Source organism: Anabrus simplex, chromosome 1 (genome assembly GCF_040414725.1).
Source record: "Anabrus simplex isolate iqAnaSimp1 chromosome 1, ASM4041472v1, whole genome shotgun sequence".
In the NCBI taxonomy this organism is placed as follows: domain Eukaryota; kingdom Metazoa; phylum Arthropoda; class Insecta; order Orthoptera; family Tettigoniidae; genus Anabrus; species Anabrus simplex.
In genome coordinates, this window is record NC_090265.1 from 194,719,356 (window position 1) to 194,741,840 (window position 22,485).

General features: G+C 39.7%; 1 protein-coding gene across 1 annotated transcript in view; it reads right to left on the reverse strand.

Annotated features, from left to right (window-relative positions):
* Positions 1-17,737: 17,737 nt before the first annotated feature.
* Positions 17,738-22,485, reverse strand: part of LOC136863958 (homeotic protein proboscipedia) — a 519,570-nt gene continuing 514,822 nt past the window's right edge. Inside the window, exon 2 of the mRNA XM_067140417.2 lies at positions 17,738-19,986. Within this exon, the coding sequence (XP_066996518.2) occupies positions 17,738-19,986 (2,249 nt within the window). The remainder of the gene's footprint in view (positions 19,987-22,485) is intronic.

Genomic DNA, 22,485 nt, shown 5'->3' on the forward strand with positions numbered 1-22,485 from the left:
TTGAACATTTTCTCTATGGACCATATCGAATGGGCAAACCGTGTTTGGAGGTTTTAGTATGGATCTTTCCTCTTTATGGCCTTTTTGTACTGGACCAAATCTCTTGGAATTACTCCTTCAAAATGACTAACTTACACAGCCTGTAAGCATTTATAACAATGTCTTCCGTTGTGTAGTTCTTACAAGTATTCAAGTATGTTGCTATTTCTATACATAAAACGTACAGCTTACTGTTCATTGTAAAAATGATCATTTTCGTTTGAATAAAAAGAGCTTTAGATACCATCAGCTCAATTTCCATCTATCTCTAAGCCTGTGTATGAATGCATACTCCATGTATGTATGTATGTATACTATGTATATATATATATGTTTGTGTGTGTATTTTTTCTTGCCTCTTCTGAAAACTGTTATACATAGGCCTACTTCTAAGAAACTCGCTGTATATTTAGGAGTAAGTCTACTTACACGCTGGGCTAACTGGCATTATGATATTCGAAAGAAATGGACCAAGGGAAGGAGGAGATGGAATGGTTTATTTATGATATTTTTAAAATGGACAGCTTTATTTGAAATAAATATTTGCTTTAAATTGATCAACTAAAACATTTCACTGAGTGACTATTGTTAATTTTGTGATGTGCTGTGTCTCCTCTGCTGGCACTCGCCTTCACCAGGTGGTATTACTGCTGCATTTGTACAATCTATAATCCGTCAGCAACGTTTAAAACAGCTAGTCCAGTAAAAATTGAACACAGTATCTCATAATTTTGCAGAAAGAAGTAACAACCTCTATAAATCTAGTGGTGTTCCTTGTAGAGCCTCAGCGGAAAGTCTGTGCTTAACTACTGCATCAGTTCTGTCAGTTCCTCTGTTGGATATTTTGCCCTTTTGTGGCTGGAAAGTGTGGTTATGTAGAGAGCCATCATCATAGGATTTTACATTGATGTATTCGGTGTGCACGAGCTCCACTGATATGGCTGAAGAAACCAATTCCAGATCGAAAAATTCTGCCGCAAAATCGGTACTTCAGAACTTCCAAAGCTCCTTGTTGATGTAGAATCTAGGTTGTTCCTCGGAAGATGCTTGAGATATCTTGACGTGAAAATGTTGCCGTACTCCAAACATTCACAGATCCCTGATATATCCTAAGGACAATCCATTGGCATAGAATCTACGGCGACTATAGTGTCCGAGACTGTTGCAGCCTTTCAGGTTTGTTCTGTTGTCTCTTCAAAGTGCAGAGACTGGTTCCAGATATAAGTGATACAATGTGTTACAAATTTGATATTGTAATTCGACAAAATGCCAGTGGTTGCCCGTACTCAGCCACATTCTACCGCCAAACCTAAGGAGGTAACAAGAACTCCTGAAAGAAGCAAACATTTGGGATTTATTTACCGAGCGAGCTGGCTGAATGGTAAGCGCCGCGTAGCTGTAATGTTACATTTCGGAGCTGATTAGTTGGAACCGCATCACCAGCAGCCACGAAAATGGATTTCCGTGGTTTCTCCATTTTCAGGCCACGTAAATGACGAGGCTTGCACCACAGTTTAGGCCACGAAGGCTTCTCTCCCATTTCTAGCCATTCCCTAACCAACCCTCACCGAAAATCTGTCCGAGTAAAAATTACCGTACGTTAAGCCAATAACAAAACAATTAAACAGATTTCATGGAAACATCATGCGTAAGAAGCAGTTTTTATAACAAATAAACGATACAAAAATGTAAAATAAAACTGATTTATAACATTTTATTCCGCCCACAGTTGCTGCTGTTTAGAAGAACTTTCAATTATCCTAAGTATCGACTACAAAGGGATTATGCTCGGACATTATTGTTGTGTTAATATTGCAAAACTACTTATATTTGCAATTATTACTGATATTTATATTTTATCGTAATGATTACTTGTTCTGGCAATATTTTAAATTCACCGATATAATACAGTATTATATTCCTTTGTAACTAAGAACACGGTATCCCCTGTCTGTCGTAGAAGGTTACTAAAGGGTGCTCTGAACTTTGGAGTGTGGGTTGGTGACGATGGGTCCCGGCATTGCTTCAAGTTACTTCTGTCAGGCCCCTCACTTTCATCAATCCTATCCGACTTGGTCAACTCTTGTTCTTTTCCGACCTCGACGTATGGAGTCTAGAGAGTCTTTCATTTTCACGCCCTTCGTGACCCTTGTCTTTCTTTGACCCGTACCTTCAGTTTTGTTGTGTCGGATCCCTTCCATTTTTTCTCTCTGATTAGTGTTATAAGTGTCATTAAAAAAAGTCGGAGGCTATAAAATGAAAATCTGTACCTTTATTTCAAAAGTATTGCCCAGCACTGTTGAGGCACTTGTCCCACTGCAACACAACACGGCGAATGACCGTCTCGTGAAATTCCTGGGGCTGCGTTGTGAACCCGTTCCGAACGTACTGCTTGACGTCGTCGACCGAGGTAAATCGTTTGCCTCTCAGAGCCTTCTTTACCTCACCCTGAATTTTTGGGTCGCGGCGACCCTGCATGCTGCCACTGGAGACTTTGTCGTTTGGACTCGGGTTCGAAGTGATGACACATATCTCGTCTCCAGCGACCACACGTGATAGGAACTCATCCCCTTCCTTGGCATAGTGCCGCAGATGTTCAAGAGAGAGGTCTATTCGCCATGCTTCCTGTGCTGGTTAAATACTGTGAGTCGGTCATTGCACACACTTTTAGCGAAACTTAAATCTGTCCTTAATGATGGCGTCGACACTTCCGACGCTCACTCCGACCTCTGTGACAATAACTCACCGGTCTTGCATCCACCTGCTGGACAATGGCATCGGTAATGCGGTGTGGCGTTCCAGATCGTGTATCATCGGCCAACGACATTCGTACTTCCCTGAATCGCTTGTGCCATGCCTTGACCCTTTCAACGGACATGCAGTGCTCTCCGTACATTTTTTCCATTCTTCGATGAATTTTCGTTCCCCTCACTCCACCTGCTGTCAGGAAACGCTTTACACCCCTTTGTTCTTCTCTCCAAGCCTCTATTTCACTGTTGTCAGCACGACTGGATGCAGTGGGGGATCAAGGGCTGAGCGTGCTCACTCTGTCGTCACGTGGTCTGCACCCACGTCCTTCCAGCGGCGAATTTAGGACAGCGCTCTTATGGGGACCGCTCGTTCTTCCGCAGGCAATTGCATTACGATCCTTTCACCGGGTTTCATTTTAGGGGCCTATAGCATCCGGCTCGTTTCTTTTTGAATGGCCCTCATATATAGAGAGGATGGTTGCCTAGCTGTACTTCCTCTTAAAACAAAAATCACCACCACCATTGTCACTAGAGATTGTTTCCTTTTCTTTATCATTAGAATTATTGTTCATTCTAAATTGTAATGAGATTGCTGAATTTATATTGTATGATTTTTTTTTGTAAGTTTGGCAACCTCAATCATTCGAATAAGAATGTTTTTTAAAAGTTTAGTTTTCAAACTCTGAAGTTAATACATAAAAATAAGTTATAATAACAATGGCCATGTTACTTACACCATGCGCTATACGACTGTTGTTAACGCAGTCTGCGTGTAGGTCCTTCGAAATCTACCACAATGGTACTGTCATATCGGGCGTAAGATTTTATATTCTACAAGGGCTCTAAATAGAGTAGCGGCAACGTAGTCCAGACACTGGCAGAAGATCGGGCATGCGCAAAGCGTATATGGGAGTGGTAAGATGGGCTGGTGTCGATGTGTAGCGAAAATTTGATGGTATCCAGTTGGAAGTGTTGTTGCTGTGTGGCATTGAAGTGAAGAGTGTCGTTTTCACCGCTGTTTACAAAATGTGATCAGCGTTCGTGGATTAAAATTGAGGTTGTCATGGCAAAAATGTATCAGAATATTATCGAGGATTATGTGAAGCATGCTGCAAGATTGCAATTAACTTATAGGACGGTTGCAGGATGGGTCAAGACATTTCGTGAGGGTTGGAATGAGACTGCGGCTTTGCACCGTACAAGTCGGCTGTCCATTCCTCAAGACGAGATTGACATGGTGAGTGGTCTCGTTTACGCAGACCATGGATGGACTGTCCGTAGGGGTGTGTCACATAGGGCCTACTTACGAAATATCTTAACATGAGGAAAATTGCGTCTCGTTGGGTTCAACATCAACTTACCGACGTACAGAAATGTCACCGGTATGGACTGGCTGGCATCCAACTGGATAGATACCGCGACGAAGGAGACGCATTTCTGCAGCGTATTGTCTCTTGTGACGAGATGTTGGCACGACCGTACGAGCCTGAAGTAAAGCGTCAATCGAATGAATGGCATCACCCAGGTTCACCACGTCCACAGAAATTTCTATAGGAACCCAGTCGGATAAAGTTTATATGCTGGTTGTGATATAGGCCTACGACGACCAGGCAGTTATTCTTACGCATGCTGTGCCTGAGGAACAACCAGTGAAACAGCGACATCTGCGTCCGGCTATGCGGCGCAAACGATACAAGACCATTGCCCTATCGTGTTGCATGTCAACGCACGTTGACATGTCGTGTCAAGCTCTTATTGCAACGGTGGCATTGGGAGGTCTTGAAACATCCTCCGTACTCACCAGACATGAGTCCTTGTGACTTGACTGTTTCCGAAGTTGAAGCAACCCCTCTGAGGCTGCCGATTTCTTGACGTTGTATCTGTACTCCGCGCAGTAGGGCGCTCTGTCGTTGTCATCAAGAGAGAAGGCCTTCCGAAAGGTCCTCAACGGCTTCCCGACATTTGTGAAGAGGTAATAGACATTGCGCGTGACTACTTTGAATGATTGTTAGTTCATTAAATGTTGCGTTGTATCCATATTGCTACTACTTTATTTTCAGCCCTGGTATAATAAGCATATAACGGGTTGGAATTTACATTTAGAAGTCCATTTAAAAGACATTAAGACATACTTACATGTTTTACCTCGTATAAAGTTTTCCGTAAGGGTTGTAGGGCAACCGTTATGATAGCTTCATCTCAGGCTCAGAGCGAGCTTTATATCGATACTCCGTTTGAGGGATCGGATTTGGTATTTACAGGTCAAATAGCCAGTGTAATAAATATGTCGTTACAAATTTTCAGTATTCGTTATAATGCCACTTCTGTTTTAGAACAAAGCCAATCAGAATCTTTTAACTCGGTCGGCGCGTTCACTCGCTACGGCTCTTCGAAGCGTAACGAGTAGCACAAAATACAGTACGCTAAAATCAGTAGGTCCCCATGGGGAGACGTTGTATCATCGTGCTCAATTATCGTTGTGACATTTAGTTGAGGCCTGGCGATATAGGGATAACGAATGTTTGCTGGAAACAGCCTGTGATAAACAAGACTGATTTTCGCAACGCCAACTTTTCACGCATGTAGGCTTGCGGAGTGAGACGCTATTGCATCAGAAGAAGTTAAGAGATTATTGTTAAATATCTACGTAATAAAGTAGGTCTACCATATAAAATAGATTAAATTCATAACTCGCGTCTTTAACTATGACCTTGTTCTTACAACATTTGGAAAAGGGTCATCATAATAAAATTATCTTCATCATCATCATCATCATCATCATCATCATACGCGTTCACTGTATGTCTAGTTTACCAATTGTCTTTCGAGTGCATTAATGTGTCGATTATGGATTCTTAGATAGCTAAAGAGACGAATTCTAGAACGACGGGCTCGGCCGTAATGCTGGCACGTCAAATCTACCAAAGTTGTTTTTTGTTGTAGAATGTCTATGTCGCCACAGCCTGGAAAACTGGAGCAGCCTTGGGTTCTCCAGTTGTCGTTGATTCTGGCCACTGGATCACACTAACTTCGGAATTGTTATGAATGGTGTGAATGTTGTAGTGCGACAACGTTAAAAGATTGCGCGCTCAAGCGTCTTCCAACGTACAATAGCAATAGGTGCTAACACAACAACAAAGTCCTACAGCAATTCCTAGAGTTGTGATAAGAGCAGAATTGGATTGTCTGCGAGCTTTATGTGACAAAGTGGCATATAGGTGGCGAGTGTATGATCGACGTTTTGCTCGAAGACCAGGCTATACAGCGACTACTGCACTGCATTCTTGGCTAAGCACTCCCATTTAAGGTCCACTCTGCTCACCCTGCAATGGGAGGGGGGAAAGAAAAGGTGCCCTAAAACTAGTAAGGAAGGGTAAAGGTTATATTAACACTAACACAATGTCACAGTTTTCTAAAGGCTAAAACCTTATATAGTATTTATTTCTAGCCCACTTCTTGACAAAGTTGGAACCTTTTTTAAATCTGTACATAATTATTAGTAATAATAATAAGAATCAATATTATATTATTTACACCAAACAACAAAAGGAACAACAACAATAGCATTAGCTAATATTAATAATAACTAGCTAGTAAGATAGTAAAGATTATTTTTTACAGATTTTTTTTGTTTAACTTGTTTCTTGCAGACACATTTTTATAAAATGTTTCCAAGTCTTAAATTTAAGTACAGTTTTGATTTGAATTTTTATTTTGGAAACCTCTCTAGCCACAGAAAAGTTTCGAAACGAAGCATGTTGCCACCCAGTGGTATATTGCACAGCAAAATGTTTAAAACTCAACTGAGATAATGTGTACCTAAAGCAAATACTTCTGTGAAGATTTTGAAAGAATAACCATAAACATGAGTTCTAGCTTAGTAAAAGTGCGCCTATAATTCTTGAACTAATTACACAATAAGTTTATAATACCTAATTTTAACTATTAATGGCTAGATTTATTTACATGTGACGAAAGTATTAATTTAATAAATGGCCTGATTTTCTTATCAAGGGAAATTTGTGTAACGAATGTTCTTTTAGCAAGAAACTATCCTTCAAAATTTGACCTCTGGTAAGGATATGAATAGAGAACAGCAAAGTGGAATATTATTTAAGAAACAAGTAGAATATGTTTTAGATGTTTCTGTATTCCGTTATAAATAATTTAATGAAGTATTTCTTTGGGATGCTTTATTTTACAAGATCTGACCCCTTTTATATTCGGTGATTGAATAGAAAATTTTCAACACTGTCTGTTACCCTTTACAATTACTTAGTGACAGACAATATTATTACATTTCTATAAAACAACAACAATTATTACCACCTATGAGATTTGTCATTTGTATAGAAAATTCCGAACCATGGCAAAATATGTTTATTAAAAAGCCTAACAATGAATAAGAATTTGCTTTGGGTATCACATAAGAGGATGGTGTCGTTAGGTGTATGAAATTAGAGAAATAACATAAAATAAGCACATATTTCATAAAATCTACAATCTGTCGCGAAACATTTATGATTTTTACACTTCTGAATGGCAATGTTCTATTTTTCCTTGATTTCATTTTTACCAGTACTCACTTTGTTCTTTGTTCCTTGATGGTGGTCTGTTTCTGACTGAGTACTTAATGGACATGTGAAGTACATTTCAAGAATAAAATTTATGCAGGGCAGCAGTGCTTGGCTCGGATTCACAATTTCAGTTTCGCATGAGTTTGACAGTGATAACCCAAGTTTCCTGGGATTATAAGTCATGGTTCAGTTGGATTTGAAGCTCGCGATGTTTTATCGTTTTATTCACCCGTCATAACTGACGTTCGGAGTAAATAACGTCTTGAAAATGCGGATCGTTACATCCAATGAAATGTTTGGAGCTACTGACCTTCGAAATGGGGAGAACCACGACCTACAAGCCCGGGAAGGTTCTGTTACCTTCATAACGCCAGACATGAAAAACTAAGCAGTTAAATTAATATGGCAGTACACGCAATTTTCATTAAACAAACTGCCATTAAATCGTCTTTCTGTAAGTAGTATTTCATACGGAGAAATCCGAGCCTGGATGCGCACCATTTTTCTCTTTCTAACTTTGTCGATTATTTAAAACCTTCAAGATGACCATCGGGTTCAAAATAAGATATGCCAGTAAAAAGTGTTTGTGTATGTTATTCTAAATGCCGAAACGGAATTGATTATCTCAGATTTCGTTGAATATATTGTAGCACCTTCGGAAGAAAGATATGGCGATGTATAAGAATATTTTTTAAAGTTAATGAAGTTATCTTGTTTGCAATTCGACAATGTCTCTTGAAATAAGATTTGGATATGGATATTTTTATACACTTAATTTTAAAACTAATTCGACTTTTACATCTGGTTTCATTTTCGAATGAAGACGTCTCAAGTGCCAGTTCGCATCGTTCCTTCTCTCTCTCTCCCTCTTTGTCTATTTTAAATGAGACTTATGCTTTAAATGTATAGATGTGCCAATACAGAGTATGTATAGCAATCTAACTGCAATATTAAACTCTTAGACTAGGTTACATAATATAGCATCTCTGAAAGCGAATGTAATGAAATATCAGATTATTTAATTCCGTTGCATAGGCGCATCATGAGAATATTCGGAGGACATATGTTAAAGCAAGTTATAACCATTAATTTTTTCCTAGATTCTATCATAAAGTTGAATTACCCGCTTACATTTGACCTAGTTTTGAAAAATACAATCACGTATGTGAACAAATGAAGGAAGGCTCTCGAAACAGCTGCTTATGAATTTTAACTTTCATACATCAGGACATTCTTTTAGGTTGCATACCCAACAACATTCTTGAATATCATAAAGATATTCTTTTACAAGTAAATGAATTAATCAGTCAAATTAACCTTATTTCAAAATAACTTCTAGTTTATATATTAACAATAAACGAAAATTGATATTAGAAGGTAAATCTTCGGTTTAAAAATTGGACTATCTCAGAATAAATTAACAGGTATTAAAAGTGTGCACTGAATATTACGTAACACTTGATATTGTGAATATATGCCACATCAGCTACAGTTTTAAATGGATTCCAACCCACTTGGACATGAATTCTCATTTCGAACATCTCATGAACATTGATCGAGGTTCAAACACCAGCCGCCTTGATGAAACGTCAGTGACGAAATTATACGGCCATGAAGTATTTTCCTCACCCCAGGTATTCGGAATCGATTCCCAGTGCAGTAGTTTGTTATTTAAGAAAACTTAATTACAAGAGACCCAAGTTGATAGACTTTCTGCCACGCTTCACTTCTTCGTTTCTTAAATTGTACATCAATTAAGGGATGTTAATTACGTATTATTATTATTATTATTATTATTATTATTATTATTATTATTAATAATAATATTATTATTATTATTATTATTATTATTATTATTATTATTATTATTATTATTATTATTATTATGAAGTAAAACGTGAGCCCCAATATTAAAATTTATTTAATGAAAACCTTATTGGTTTTACGTCCTACTAACTACTTGTTTTACGTTTTTAAGCGACGTATTGGAATTTTTTTTTTACAATTTGCTTTACGTCGCACCGACACAGTAAGGTCTTATGGCGACGTTGGGACTAGAAAGACCTCTAGGAACGTGAAGGAAGCGTCCGTGGCCTTCATTAAGGTACAGCCCCAGCATTTGCCTGGTGTGAAAATGGGAAACCACGCAAAACCATCTTCAGGGCTGCTGACACTGGGGCTCGAACCAACTATTTCCCGAATACTGGATACTGGCCGCAATTAAGCGACTGCAGTTATCGAGCTCGGTTATTAAAATTTTGCTGCGTAGGATTTCTTTTACTTTCCTGTGAATCTACTGACAAGAGGCTTACTTGAGAATTTTCAAGTACTACCGGACTGAGCGGGATTCAAACCCGCTAACTTAAACTAGCAGGTCAGTGCTCTATCTCTAAGTTCCTCAAATGGGCAAAATGATATTTACCGGGCGAGCTGGCCCTGCGGTTAGGGACGCGCAGCTATAGCTTGCATCCGGTAGATAGTGTGTTAGAAACCTACTGTCGGCAGTCCTCAAGATGGTTTTCCGTGGTTTCCCATTTTCACGCCAGGCAAATGCTGAGGCTGTACCTTTATTAAGGCCACGGCCGCTTCCTTCCTACTCCTAGGCCTTTCCTAACTGTGTCGGTGAGACAAAAGGAATTGCAAGAATTTGTATTTTTATATCTGTTCATTTTTTCCTGTACGGAAGTGAAAGCTGGGTGGATTCAGTATATGTTGTTAATGAACTGGAGGCAGCGGACATGAAATTAGTGTCAATGATTGCTTTTGAAAACACCGAGAGGGAGAAATGGAGGAGAGGGCAATGACACTCGCAATGGGCAGATAAAGCTAAGTTAGGACGAACTTGTTGGATGAAACTATGCATACAAACAATCTTCTGTGGTGGACCACGTGAGACGAATAGAGGAGGGTAGTGGACTTGACCATGGAGGGTAAGATAAATAGAGGGAGTCCACGGCGACGATTGTTAAACGATTAAGGGGTGTGGAACTGAAGGAGGCCACAATGCTGGTTTCAGATGGGGGACTGTAGAAGAATTTATTTAATTCACAGAATAATATAGTCTAAACCCTGGAAGCCATAATAGCCTGTAATGAAGAACTAGGTTATGGTGTAGTCTATGCATACAAGAATAACACAAAACCTGCCACTAGAGACAAAAAACTAAACCCTACGGCACTTAGCGCCCTTGAAAAGGCATCGACCTGTCCAGCGACCGTTGCTCAGTCCGAAGGCCTGCAGATTACGAGGGGTCGTGTGGTCAGCACGACGCATCCTCTCGGCCGTTATTCTGGGCTTTAGAGACCGGGGCCGCCATCTCACCGTCAGATAGCTCGTCAATTCTAATCACGTAGGCTGAGTGGACCTCGAACCAGCCCTCGGGTCGAGAGAAAAATCCCTGACATAGCCGAAAATCGAACTCGGGGTCTCCGGGCGATGTCACTAGAGGCAGCCGTGATAATATCGTCGCTGCAGCGGCAACACATCGTATCCGACAATGCTCTTCATATCCATTATTCTCCTTAAGACTGGTCACGCCTGCAGGTGACATATGGATTCGGAACAATTTTCGTTGTGTTCATTTTCCTATGCAGGGTGGTAAACGAAAGTGAACCTTAAATGCATTATACTGTAGGAAATGTGTAAATACATAATCCAAATATACATTCCTTCAGAGTGGTACAGTAAGGTACAATTTGCTTTACACATGAAGGGCATTGTGGGATACGAGATTTTGCCGGTGCAGCATCAATATGCAATCGATTTGTGCACTCTTTAATTATTTATCTTTGTAATGGCTGTGTGTGCAGCTGTGAGCTTGCATTCGGGAGAGAGTAGCTTCGAATCCCCCCTTCGGCAACCCTGAAGATGGTTTTCCGTAGTTTCCCATTTCAACGCAAGGCATATGCTGGGGCTGTACCTTAATTAAAGCCACGGCCACCACGTTCTCAATTCTAAACTTTCCCATCCCTTCATCGCCCAGAACCTTCGATGTGTTAATGGGACGTTAAACAAATTGGAAACGAAATGACTATGAAACATGCCTGTTATATACTCCCGTCCAGTTTTTAAGGATGTAGGATGGAATGCGGAACAGTCGGCTTGTTTTTGAAGGATGTTTAAATGTGAGCGATTAGTGATTTTACTAGCATGTTGAAGAATTATTTTCAGGACAAAATTCATACTCTTCGGTGATTCATTAGACCATTGGTAGTTATAATAATAATAATAATAATAATAATAATAATAATAATAATAATAATAATAATAATAATAATAATAATAATAATAATAATAACAACCAGTTTCTCCCTCATTCATTGACATTAATTTTGCGCGTTGCGTATTGATATTTGCTTAAGCGGTAACGCCTTAAAGAAAATTCTGCTCAAATTACTTGATTTGGTTGTGGTATTTAACTGGTAAAGTCAATGTTTTGCGAAAGAGCTCACCTGAAGTGTATATTCCACAGAAAATAGAGGTGCCATTCAGTTTTTCAGCTTTTACGAGGGTAGCCAGTACCTTTCCATCCCTTCTCTAGCCAACAGATGTGGGATACACATCTACTTGGTTACACCGTTGGCACCATAATAAAATGTATGTCCCTTTATTCCTTTAGAAATGTCAGTTTTAGTTTTCGCGTATTGTAAAACTACACGAATATCCTCTAGAGATATGAATAATGTTTGAAGAAGAAGAAGCAGCCTCTGATAGAGCAAAAATGCAAAAGACATGGTCGTTTGACTGACATGATCGGAGTTTTCATGATAGTGTGTGAGTGTGACTGGGATTCACTTAGCGAACAAAATTCAACTTTCAGAAATAACAAAAACACTGACCTGTGTGCAGTGCTTATTAAATATATCGAAAAAGAGTAGCGTACTGAGGTAATATCGACAGGGCTGGAACTATTCACAGAATTCTTCCCAACGATTTGCGTGCGTCGGTGTTACAGTAATTTCGGCCAGAGTACAGGAAGTAGGTCTACTGTAGTCCTGATGAATTGCTCCAATGATAGCCCTACTAATATAATGGCCTAAATGTGAAAATGTATTGGATGTTTGTGGAATTATCACGCCTCAGTGACTTATTGCAACTGGATCGAATTCCATACACTGCTACAGTATGACCTGGAATAACATACTACCTCTTAAGGAGACAAATCAAGGGAAATGAACAGCTGCGAACCATAAAAAGTGACTACACTGCTTAAACAGTTAGATATATTTCGTAATGATTCACTGTTATTGTTTATTACGTCCCACTAACTAACTTACATTTATGACGGTTTTCCGAGACGCCGAGGTGTCGGAATTTTGATCCGCATGTGTTCTTTTACGTTCCAGTAAATCTTCCGACACGACGCTGACGTATTTCAGTACCTTCAACTACCACTGGACTGAGCCAGGATCGAACCTGCCAAGTTGGGGTTAGAAGCCTAGCGCCTCATCCGTCTGAGTCACTCAGCCCAGCGACTTGAAAAACAAAATGAGCCTCCCAAGCGGAGGCCTACTTAGAATTCGATTTACTACAAAAGTTCACACGTATTCTCTTCTGAACTATAAACAGTTTTCCATAAAAATACGCCATTATTCCTTTCGCCAAGGGAAGTGATAACTTGTCACGTGAACGGTTAACAAAGGGTGCATTCTAATGGGTTAAAATAAGGCCAAACTAATCGACTGTATTTCACCAAAACAAAATCTCACTTAACGTTTCGAAATTGCCTCTTTCTGTTAGCCTCACTTATTGGCGAACTTACGACGATGATTAGAAATCAGTGAAGGATGAAGAACTATACGTAGTGGCTAATTAAGTCGCTCAACCAAAGACCTATGGTCTGCAATTTTCAGCGCCATTTTCAGCAGTTTGTTGTACGATTGTGATTTAAATACTTTATTCCAAAAATCTTTTCTTTGCTTGAATAATTGAGATTTAGATTATTTAGTAGGGCCTATGTCATGAATAGGGAAAATATTCGATGACCAACGATTGTAAATGCCATTGTTTACAAAACTTTTAAACTATACTGAGCACGCACATGTAGGCCTACGTACAGTAAGTTAGAATGTTGTTATTCCACACATTATTTACAAGTTGGATGTCACACAATAGCATCCCCTCCAGCATGATCGATTTAAAAAAAAAATTGGAAGTCGCGGGTAGAAGCTGGTGTTCAAATAATTCTCAAATCTTCTAAAGATAAAAATAAAATATTACAGTACCGGTCAAAAGTTTAGGAACACATTGAAAAATCATGTTCCATCTACAACCTACAATTTTGCTACTAAACCTCTGTATTTTTTTTCCTGAGCTCTTGCATCTAATATGATATACGTCGCCTGATTTCAGTGATTTACGCCAAGTATTGTATAACTTATACAATTTTAAATGTTATAAGGTCACACCAGAAAGTCAACATTTTTGGAAATATTATGTACTGTATCCTCTAATTGGTTTCAAGTATCACCACCAAGATTCTTGTAGAGACTTAGCAATAGCTAGGGTTCATTTTAGTATAAATATGAAAATTCCTAAAAAATTCGGCACCCATTTTTGTGCGTTTATTTTTTTTCAAACCAGTGCTAAAATAGTCAATTTTTCCTTGTTCTTGTCATAGGTCTCAGTGTGATCTATCGGCATCAGAAACGTATTCTTGGATGCCATCCAGAGAGTGCAAATGAAACTATCAGAGCAGATAAGTTTGACGCCGATAGCTCGTCGTGAGACCTTGGGTCATACATGACAAAGGCAAAGAAAATTAAACAATTTTGGCCCTGGTTCAAAAAAAATAAAACACGCAAAAAACCGGTGCCGCATATTTTCGGAATTTTTATTTATACTAAAACGGCCCCCACCTATTCCTAAGTCCACAAAAAAATCTTGTTGGTAATACTTGCAACCAATTAGAGTATGCAGTACATTATATTACCAAATTTTTTGATTTTTTGGTGTGACCTTCTAAGAGTTTAAAATTTATAACTTCTACAGTATTTGGACTAACTCAATGAAATCAGGTGCCATATATCCTATTAGATGTGAGAGCTCAGAAAGAAAATCACAGAGGTCTAGTGGCACAATTTTAGGTTCTAGATTACATTTCGTGATTTCTTTATATGGTCCTAGACTTTTGACCGGTACTGGTACCCTATGAGAACGCTAACTTGATACCCTTGTTCCTCAAAGGATTGAATTAAGTGATTCAATCCGAATAGTTCGTGCACTAAAGAAATAAACTTTCCATTCTTTGCTTTTTAAATTTCGTATGGCTATTTCTAGACTATTGTAGCTCTTGTTAGGCAAATCCTCGAATTTGTGGGTGGCATCTGACTTATATAGGAAACAGCATGTTACTGTGGTGAAGGATAGTATTGTGTGGGGTGTGTGCTTTTCAGGGATATTTGGGATTTTACAAATACCTAGTCCCCGAGTCAAGAGAATGAAGTATTTAAGGTTAAAATCTCCGACCCAGCCAGGAATCGAACCCCAGATCCTCTGGACCGAAGAGCACTATGCTGACCATTCAGTCGAGGAGCCGGACTATTCTTTGATATTGCAGAGTAAATATGTCCCTTCACCTGCCGTTGGCAGCAAGAAGGGCATCCTGACGTACAGCATTGCTCAGTCCACATGTGCGACAGTTCACTCGTGTGATTCCAACAGTGTATGCGGAAAGAACAGAGGAAGAAGGAAAGGAAGAACAAGAAGAAATCAAATAACTAAATAAATTACTTTAATAACTTATCAATTTTATTCGTTCTCAGACCATTATTCCCTCTCCTAATCATGTAATCTTAATACTCGCTTTATAGTGAAGACGCTGATAGGTAAACACTCTCTAGAGAAATTGTGAAACTAACACTTTTCTACGACCGAGCAAACTTGCAGCACGGTATGTGTCGTGCAGCCGTAAGTTTTCATTTCGGAGAAGGTGGTTTTGAATCCCCCTATTGACAGTGCTCAACATGATGTTTCGTGTTTCTCCTTTTTCATACCAGGCAATCATTGGGACTGTACCTTAATTAAGGCCATGACCGCTACATCTCTAGTTAAATTTCTTTCCTATCCTATCATCGCCGAAACCTGTATGTATTAGTGTGACGTTAATCAAATATCAGAAGAAAGACTTTCAATCGTGTCAATATGCATGCCTTTGCAGATTCCCTGCGTGCTGTATGCATAAGATTAAATATAACACCCTTGCCATGAAAGGAATATACAGTAGATGCAAACGGCTAATGATCAACAAAGTGAGGGATAGAGTTGTTCGCACGTGTCCGAGATGCTGATCTCCCCTTCCTGACAGCCGATAGTATCAGGGTCACTTGGGTAATTGGCAGTACACACAACATGTTGAGTCCCTGAATTCTCTTTAAATGAACAACCATTTATTATTCCCAAGTACTTGATCCAGATAAATTAGGAAACTAATTAAATTGTAAACAGGTACGTAGAGGAAAACCATCTCCGCATTCACCATGTTCCTTAAAGGAGAAGAAGTTCCATTTATCAATCTTTTTGGAGATATAATGACCCGCAGCACATACATTATGAAGAGCGAGAATGCCATGACAAGATTCACACAATATTGCACCTTACCGGGCAAAGTTCTAAGCTAAAATATTTTACATAGGAGATTTTGTCCCGGCAGCGACGGTATGAGACCTATGTTGTCATGCCCATGAACTTGGTTGTCTAACAATCAAACAGCTCCGTAATAACCTTGTCTTATCCCTTCTTCACCGAATATTATCCTTATACTTACCCCCCTAACAGTGAATTTTACCAATCACTGAACACGGTCAAAATCAATACACTCATAACTCTTCACCGTTTCTCAAGATACACAAATTCATTTACTGCTTCACCATAACGGTGGAATACACTAACTGTTTCTGTCAGACGGGCCGTACCTTCTTGTCTGAGGTAACGTCGTCAGCAATAGATTTTAGATACGAGTTGAAGTTCTGACATTATCGAAGAATGATCTCGCTCTCTTCAGCCTCTAGATATATCCAAATGGGTTCCATGAGGGATCATAAAATTTGCTATAGTTAATAATATTGTGAATACTCTATTCATATCATCCTCCTCTTCCTCCTCCTCCTCCTCATTATTATTATTATTATTATTATTATTATTATTATTATTATTATTATTATTATTATTAAAGTAGTTGTAAGATGTTTCATTTGTAATTCTTTAAATTTTACAAATCTAGTATTTTCTGGTTAGATAGAATAGAAGGTCTAATGGCCCTAATCTCTCCAGACAAAATTTATCTCTGGATATATCCAAATGGGTTCCATTAGGGATCATAAAATTTGCTATAGTTAATAATATTATGAATACTGTATTCATATTAGATTTATTAGATTTATCTCTCAGTCTCTTATCCTTCCTGACGCTTCTGCCTTCTTATTCTCTACCAATCCCAGAGCAATGGAATTTTTACGGATTGCACAATTCTAGAAATTTTTACATTTCAGCACCCTTTCGTCTTCCTGTTTCAATAACTGCGCTAATGAAAAGTATGGATAAATCATATTAAAATAACTCTTAGGTACTGACCAAATAACGACACCAGATTACCATGAAGTCTCTCAACGGGGAATAAACGAAATGTCCAACAAAAATATATCTTCTGTATTTTCACGCTGGAATTATAAGAGACAATAAATTCTAGCCTACGAAAATATGGTCATCGAATATTATTCTGTAGAGAGAAAAATAATTCATCCATGTGTTAACGGAAGATGCTGCAGAGAATCGTATATATACCTAATACTGCAAAATTAAATTCAGAGTTTCTACTTCAATGAAAACTGTACAATGTTAAAAGACCCAAACATTCTATTGTATACTTGTACGTTTGTAAACTAACATGCTGATTTGTCCAACCATCAAGAAACAAAGACCTATTAAATGTTTCTTCTGTCACTAGTGAAATAAATACTGTAACCAACATTTTACTTTTTCACTTCAAATCTGAAACATTACTTAGTAGTACACTGTTTTAATGACCGTAATACATGTTCCCTTCAAAAGCCATCACTTCGTATGAATATTCATACTAGAGAGGATGAGTTATTTAATTTGGCAAACCTAACATCATAAATTTAGTCGCAGTTACAAAATTGAATTGGAACATTATGTAGTGCTACAGGGCTAAAGATGTCATTGCACTACGAAACATATTACATTAGGCAGTGCACAAGTGCCGTCTCACTCTACAGGATGCTTTCTGGAAGAGTAGATTATACATCGTGTGTAATTTGTGCTACAAAAAAGGATATTTTGTTCTTTATCGAAGACAAAAATGTGATAAACAATGTTGTTTTCTTTTGCTACAAAATTGCCACGTTATAGTTTTCAGCTAAGCTGATAGTATTCTGGTGCAAAGTCATTCGCCAAATTGCTAAGGAAGTTAAAATCGGAGGAACTGTTACTGTTTTCTGCAGACACCGGGTTGTTCTGTTGATGTGGTTCACTATAGAAGTGATGGAACGAATTGAAATTATCACCGGAGTCGGTTTGGACGCTGGTTGGAGGCGTCATTACGGCAGCTGTTGCTGCAGCGATCGCAGTTGCCATGGTGGTGACTCCACCACCTCCGGTTACCGCTCCCGGAGTTGGAGTGCCACCGTTGTTCATCGGGAACGGATCTGGAGAAGAAACGAAATTGCTCGGTATGTTGGAAGCATCCCCACCTTGGTGCATCATATGCTGTTGCTGGTGGTGACTGGCGTGATCGTAGTACGCATGCGGTGTTTGCTGATGTGCTTTAGAGTTCGGATTTTGTGAAGGGCCATATTCAGGACCTATGTGATGTGATACTTGTGATCCGTAAGTACCTTGCTGGTGATGGATGCCTTCGCCATAGTATGGTCCATGCTCACCCTGCATCTGCTGATGCGATGCTGACGAAGACATGTGAGGGTGACTCGGGTGGTGCATGCCATCACTGCTGTTGCCACTGTACATCCCTTCATGATAACCACCGTAATTGGAGGGGTTTGCAAGATATGACTCATGTTCTGAGGAATAAGGTTGTCCTTGATGATAGGGAGGATGGTTGCTCATTCCTCGGTGCGGATAATTACTGGCAGGGTGGTATCCTGAGTGCTCTGACGATCCATGATGGCCCTGTCCTTGATGGTACCCATTGTAGACCGCTGGGGGACCATACGTTTGTTGTTGGTGGTACTGTTGTTGATGTGTACTTGTATGATGGTACGATCCACCTGTACGAGTATGATGTTGAGTTAGAGCTCCTGTTCTTGGCGTCGTTACTGGAGTGTGCATCCCATTGAGACGTGAAGAGGGTGGTCCAGAATTTCCAGGTGGTGTTAAGGATGCATGATGTTGCTGCCTCAAGTAATTTGCAGCTTCCGATGGATATACAAGGCGTTGTTGTTGAAACATTTCCCTAGGACTGTAACATCCCTGGTTCTGGAGATTATGCTGACGTCGGGGACCTCTGTATTCGTTTGCTCCTGCTGGACCCACTGTCCCAGGTTGTAGGGGAAAATTGCCTGGACCTGATCCTCGAACGATTTGAATCAAAGGTGGCATTGGTGCGGATGTCGGACTTGCATGTTGTTGCAGCACCGCAGTGACGGAGGCTGTAGCAGTTGCGGTAGCCACAGCTGATGTGGTCGTCGCTGCGGGTGAACTCCTAGATCTCTGCTGTGGAAATAGACCTCCTGAGGTGCTTGATCCACCCATCATGCTGCCTCCTGTCGCAGGGTTGCTGCCACATGGGGGAACCCCAAGAGGACTGGGCTGCTGTTGTAGAGGTGTCCCAGGAGTTGAAGACGGCGTCAAACTGCCTGGGGCTGGCACCACGGATGAGTCTATACCTCCACCACTATTGGTGGTCCCTAAAACGCCCCCACTTGCTCCAGTAGCGACGTCTTTACTGTTTCCACCACCCAACTTGCCCAGTCCTGTCGCACTGGAACCTAAAGGTATGAGAGGAGGTGATTTACTTCCCACTTCTACTTTCACCATCACATCACTAACCCCCAGCTTTTTCACGACAAGTCCGGGAGAAGTCATTACACCGCTACTCTCATTCGACCTAGAGTCTTCCTCTGTCACCATCTTATCAAACGAACTACTTATACTACTAGCAACACTACTCGCCCCACTGCTGGCATTACTGTTATTATTAAAACTCGTATTGTTGTTGTTATTGTTATTGTTGTTTGTTACACTGGTTGTGTTATTATTGTTGTTGCTTCCAACCCTACTGGAGGGATGATCACCAATACCTTCTGCTCCACCTGTGGAAGAAAGATCACAGTTTTGACAGCTCTTGCTGTTCTCATCCTGGAGCAACATAATTCTCTTCTCAGATTTTTTGCCACTGCCACCTCCGCCTGAAGGTGACTCCTTGCCGTCGCCCTCATCCGCAGTCTTGCTCAGTGTTTGACGCTTGTGTTTCATCCGGCGATTTTGGAACCACACCTTCACTTGCCGCTCGGTTAAGTCCAACGATGCTGCAATCTCGATGCGACGAGGTCGACACAGGTACTTGTTAAAGTGGAACTCCTTCTCAAGTTCCAGCAGCTGGGTGTTGGTGTAGGCAGTGCGCAGTCTCCGGGGTAGACCATTCTCTGCAACAGACAAACAGAAGTGTCAAACCGAATCTAATACAAAAATTTAACGTTTCTCTCTAAGAAATTTTTCCAGACATTCAATAACCTCAAGGGGACAACACAAACAGTCCATAAGTTGAAATATTAAAACATGGTATTTTCGAATAATAAGAGATAAAATCGGTATCATATGAGTGAAATACATATCGTCCCTGTGCTGCCAAAACGGCGAATGTTACAATGCTCTTCCTATACGTTACTTCCCTTAAGACTGGTCACGCCTTCCAGCTACATGTTGATATGCGGTCCATCAGAACCATTTTCGTTGAGTTCATTTTCCAATGCGCCTGTGTAAAGGAAAATTAACCTTAAATACATCACACTCTAGGAGTGGGTAAATGTTACGCAAACATACATTCCTTCAGTATGGTACAGTAAGATTCATTTTCCTTTACACACGCACATAGGAAAATTAACTCAACGGAAATTGTTCTGACGGACCGAATATCAATATGTGACTGGAAGGCGTGACCAGTCTTAAGGGAAATAGTGGATAGGAAGAGCATTGTAACATTCGCCGTTTTGGCAGAACAGGGACGATATCTTTGGTACAATCAATTTGAATATTTAATTAATGCGCGTGAATTTTTCGCACCTCACTCCCTTATTTATCATAATTACTGTACGTTTAAATTACTGAAATATCACTTAAGGTAAGAAATAATTTATTAGACAACGCACAGAATCAGAAAACACAGCAGTTAAAAAATAAAGGAAATATGAAGTATACAGTCACAACATGTACATAAAAAATAGGAGGAGATGAGAGGTACCAAGGAAAACTGGACATTTAGTAGCCTGATTAAATTCACATTTATACAGTAATATACATTCATATAAGAAGCCTCCGTGGCTCAGACGGCAGCGCGTCGGCCTCTCACCGCTGGATACCGTGGTTCAAAAATCCCGGTCACTCCATGTGAGATTTGTGCTGTACAAAGCGGAGGCGGGACAGGTTTTTCTCCTGGTACTCCGGTTTTCCCTGTCATCTTTCATTCCAGCAACACTCTCCATACTCATTTCATAGCATCTATCACTCATTAATATAAATCACTTTGGGAATTGCGACCCCATCTTAATAACGGCCTATATCTGATTCATTCATTACATCCCTGACCCGGTCAAAGACTGGAAAACAGGTTGTAGGTTTTCATTTTAATATATTCATATACGAAGTGCTTAAAATACATGAATATACAGGTTTGCAGTCATAAACGTTTACAAAATCCCTGCTCATCTGAAAAGGCGTACTTGGATCAGATTCGGTGAGATTTAATTTAGGGATTATCACAGATTTTCCAGAGTCATTTAATGTAGCCGTTATGATAAATTCGTGTACATGAGTTACCACTAATATTACTACATTCTTCAATCCTTATTTAGTATTGAGGTTTGTAACGAACACAGCAAGAGAGGTTTAAAAACTAATTTATGTGGTTGTAGGCAGGACGGGTCTGAATAATTTAGGATTACAACAGGATACAACCGTTCGTCAGTAACGATCTTCGTACTGAATAAAATCACAAATATTGCTATGATACGTTTAACACTCTTCATTTTTAGGACAAGGAATTGCAGTAGTGAATCAATCTGCAACATTGTGTTCATTCGTAACTTCGGCACTACATTACATTTTTCTTCCTTATGTATAGCGAAAAGTCTTCCTGTACTACCTTATTTTTGAGGCCACTATTTGCAAATGTTATCATTGCTAGCTCGCAAATTTGTTCTCACTTTTCGCTTTGAGATTTGGTTGTTGTACATTGGTTTCAAATATTACCGTTCTGTCACCATATCGTCGCTTCACCGGTAAAACGTTGTATCCCACAAAGCTCTTCCTATCCATTATTCTCCTTAAGACTGGTCACGCCTCCCAGCCACATATGGATACGCAGTCCATCAGAACAATATCCGTTGTATTCGTTTTCCTATGTCGACGATTAAACGAAAATGAACCTTACATGCATTGTACACTAGGAGTGCGTAAATACGTAATGCAAACATACATTCCTACAGTACGGTACTGTAAGGTTCATTTCCGTTTACACATGGGCATAGGAAAATGAACACAACAAAATTTGTTCTAATGGACTGCATATCCATGCGTGGCTGAGAGGCGTGACCAGTCTTAAGGAGAATAATTGATAGGAAGAGCTTTGTGGAATACAACCTTTTACCGGTCGAGCGACGATATTAATGGTTTCATTGTCGTGTTATCTCCAGTAATGTTCTGTAAATGATAGCGGGAAGGTTTTCTATAAATGACCAGACGTTGCTGGGTGATAAAAACAAACATATTTTGGTGAATATTTGACATAGCTGTGATTTCGTTTTAAATTTACCCGCTTCTTAGAGATGTCAAGTGCATTGTCGATCATTTTCCACCAACGGTATTTTTTTTAGCTCCATAGAGAATTGTTCCGAACACTGTCCCATCAACCGTTTTAAAATTGATGA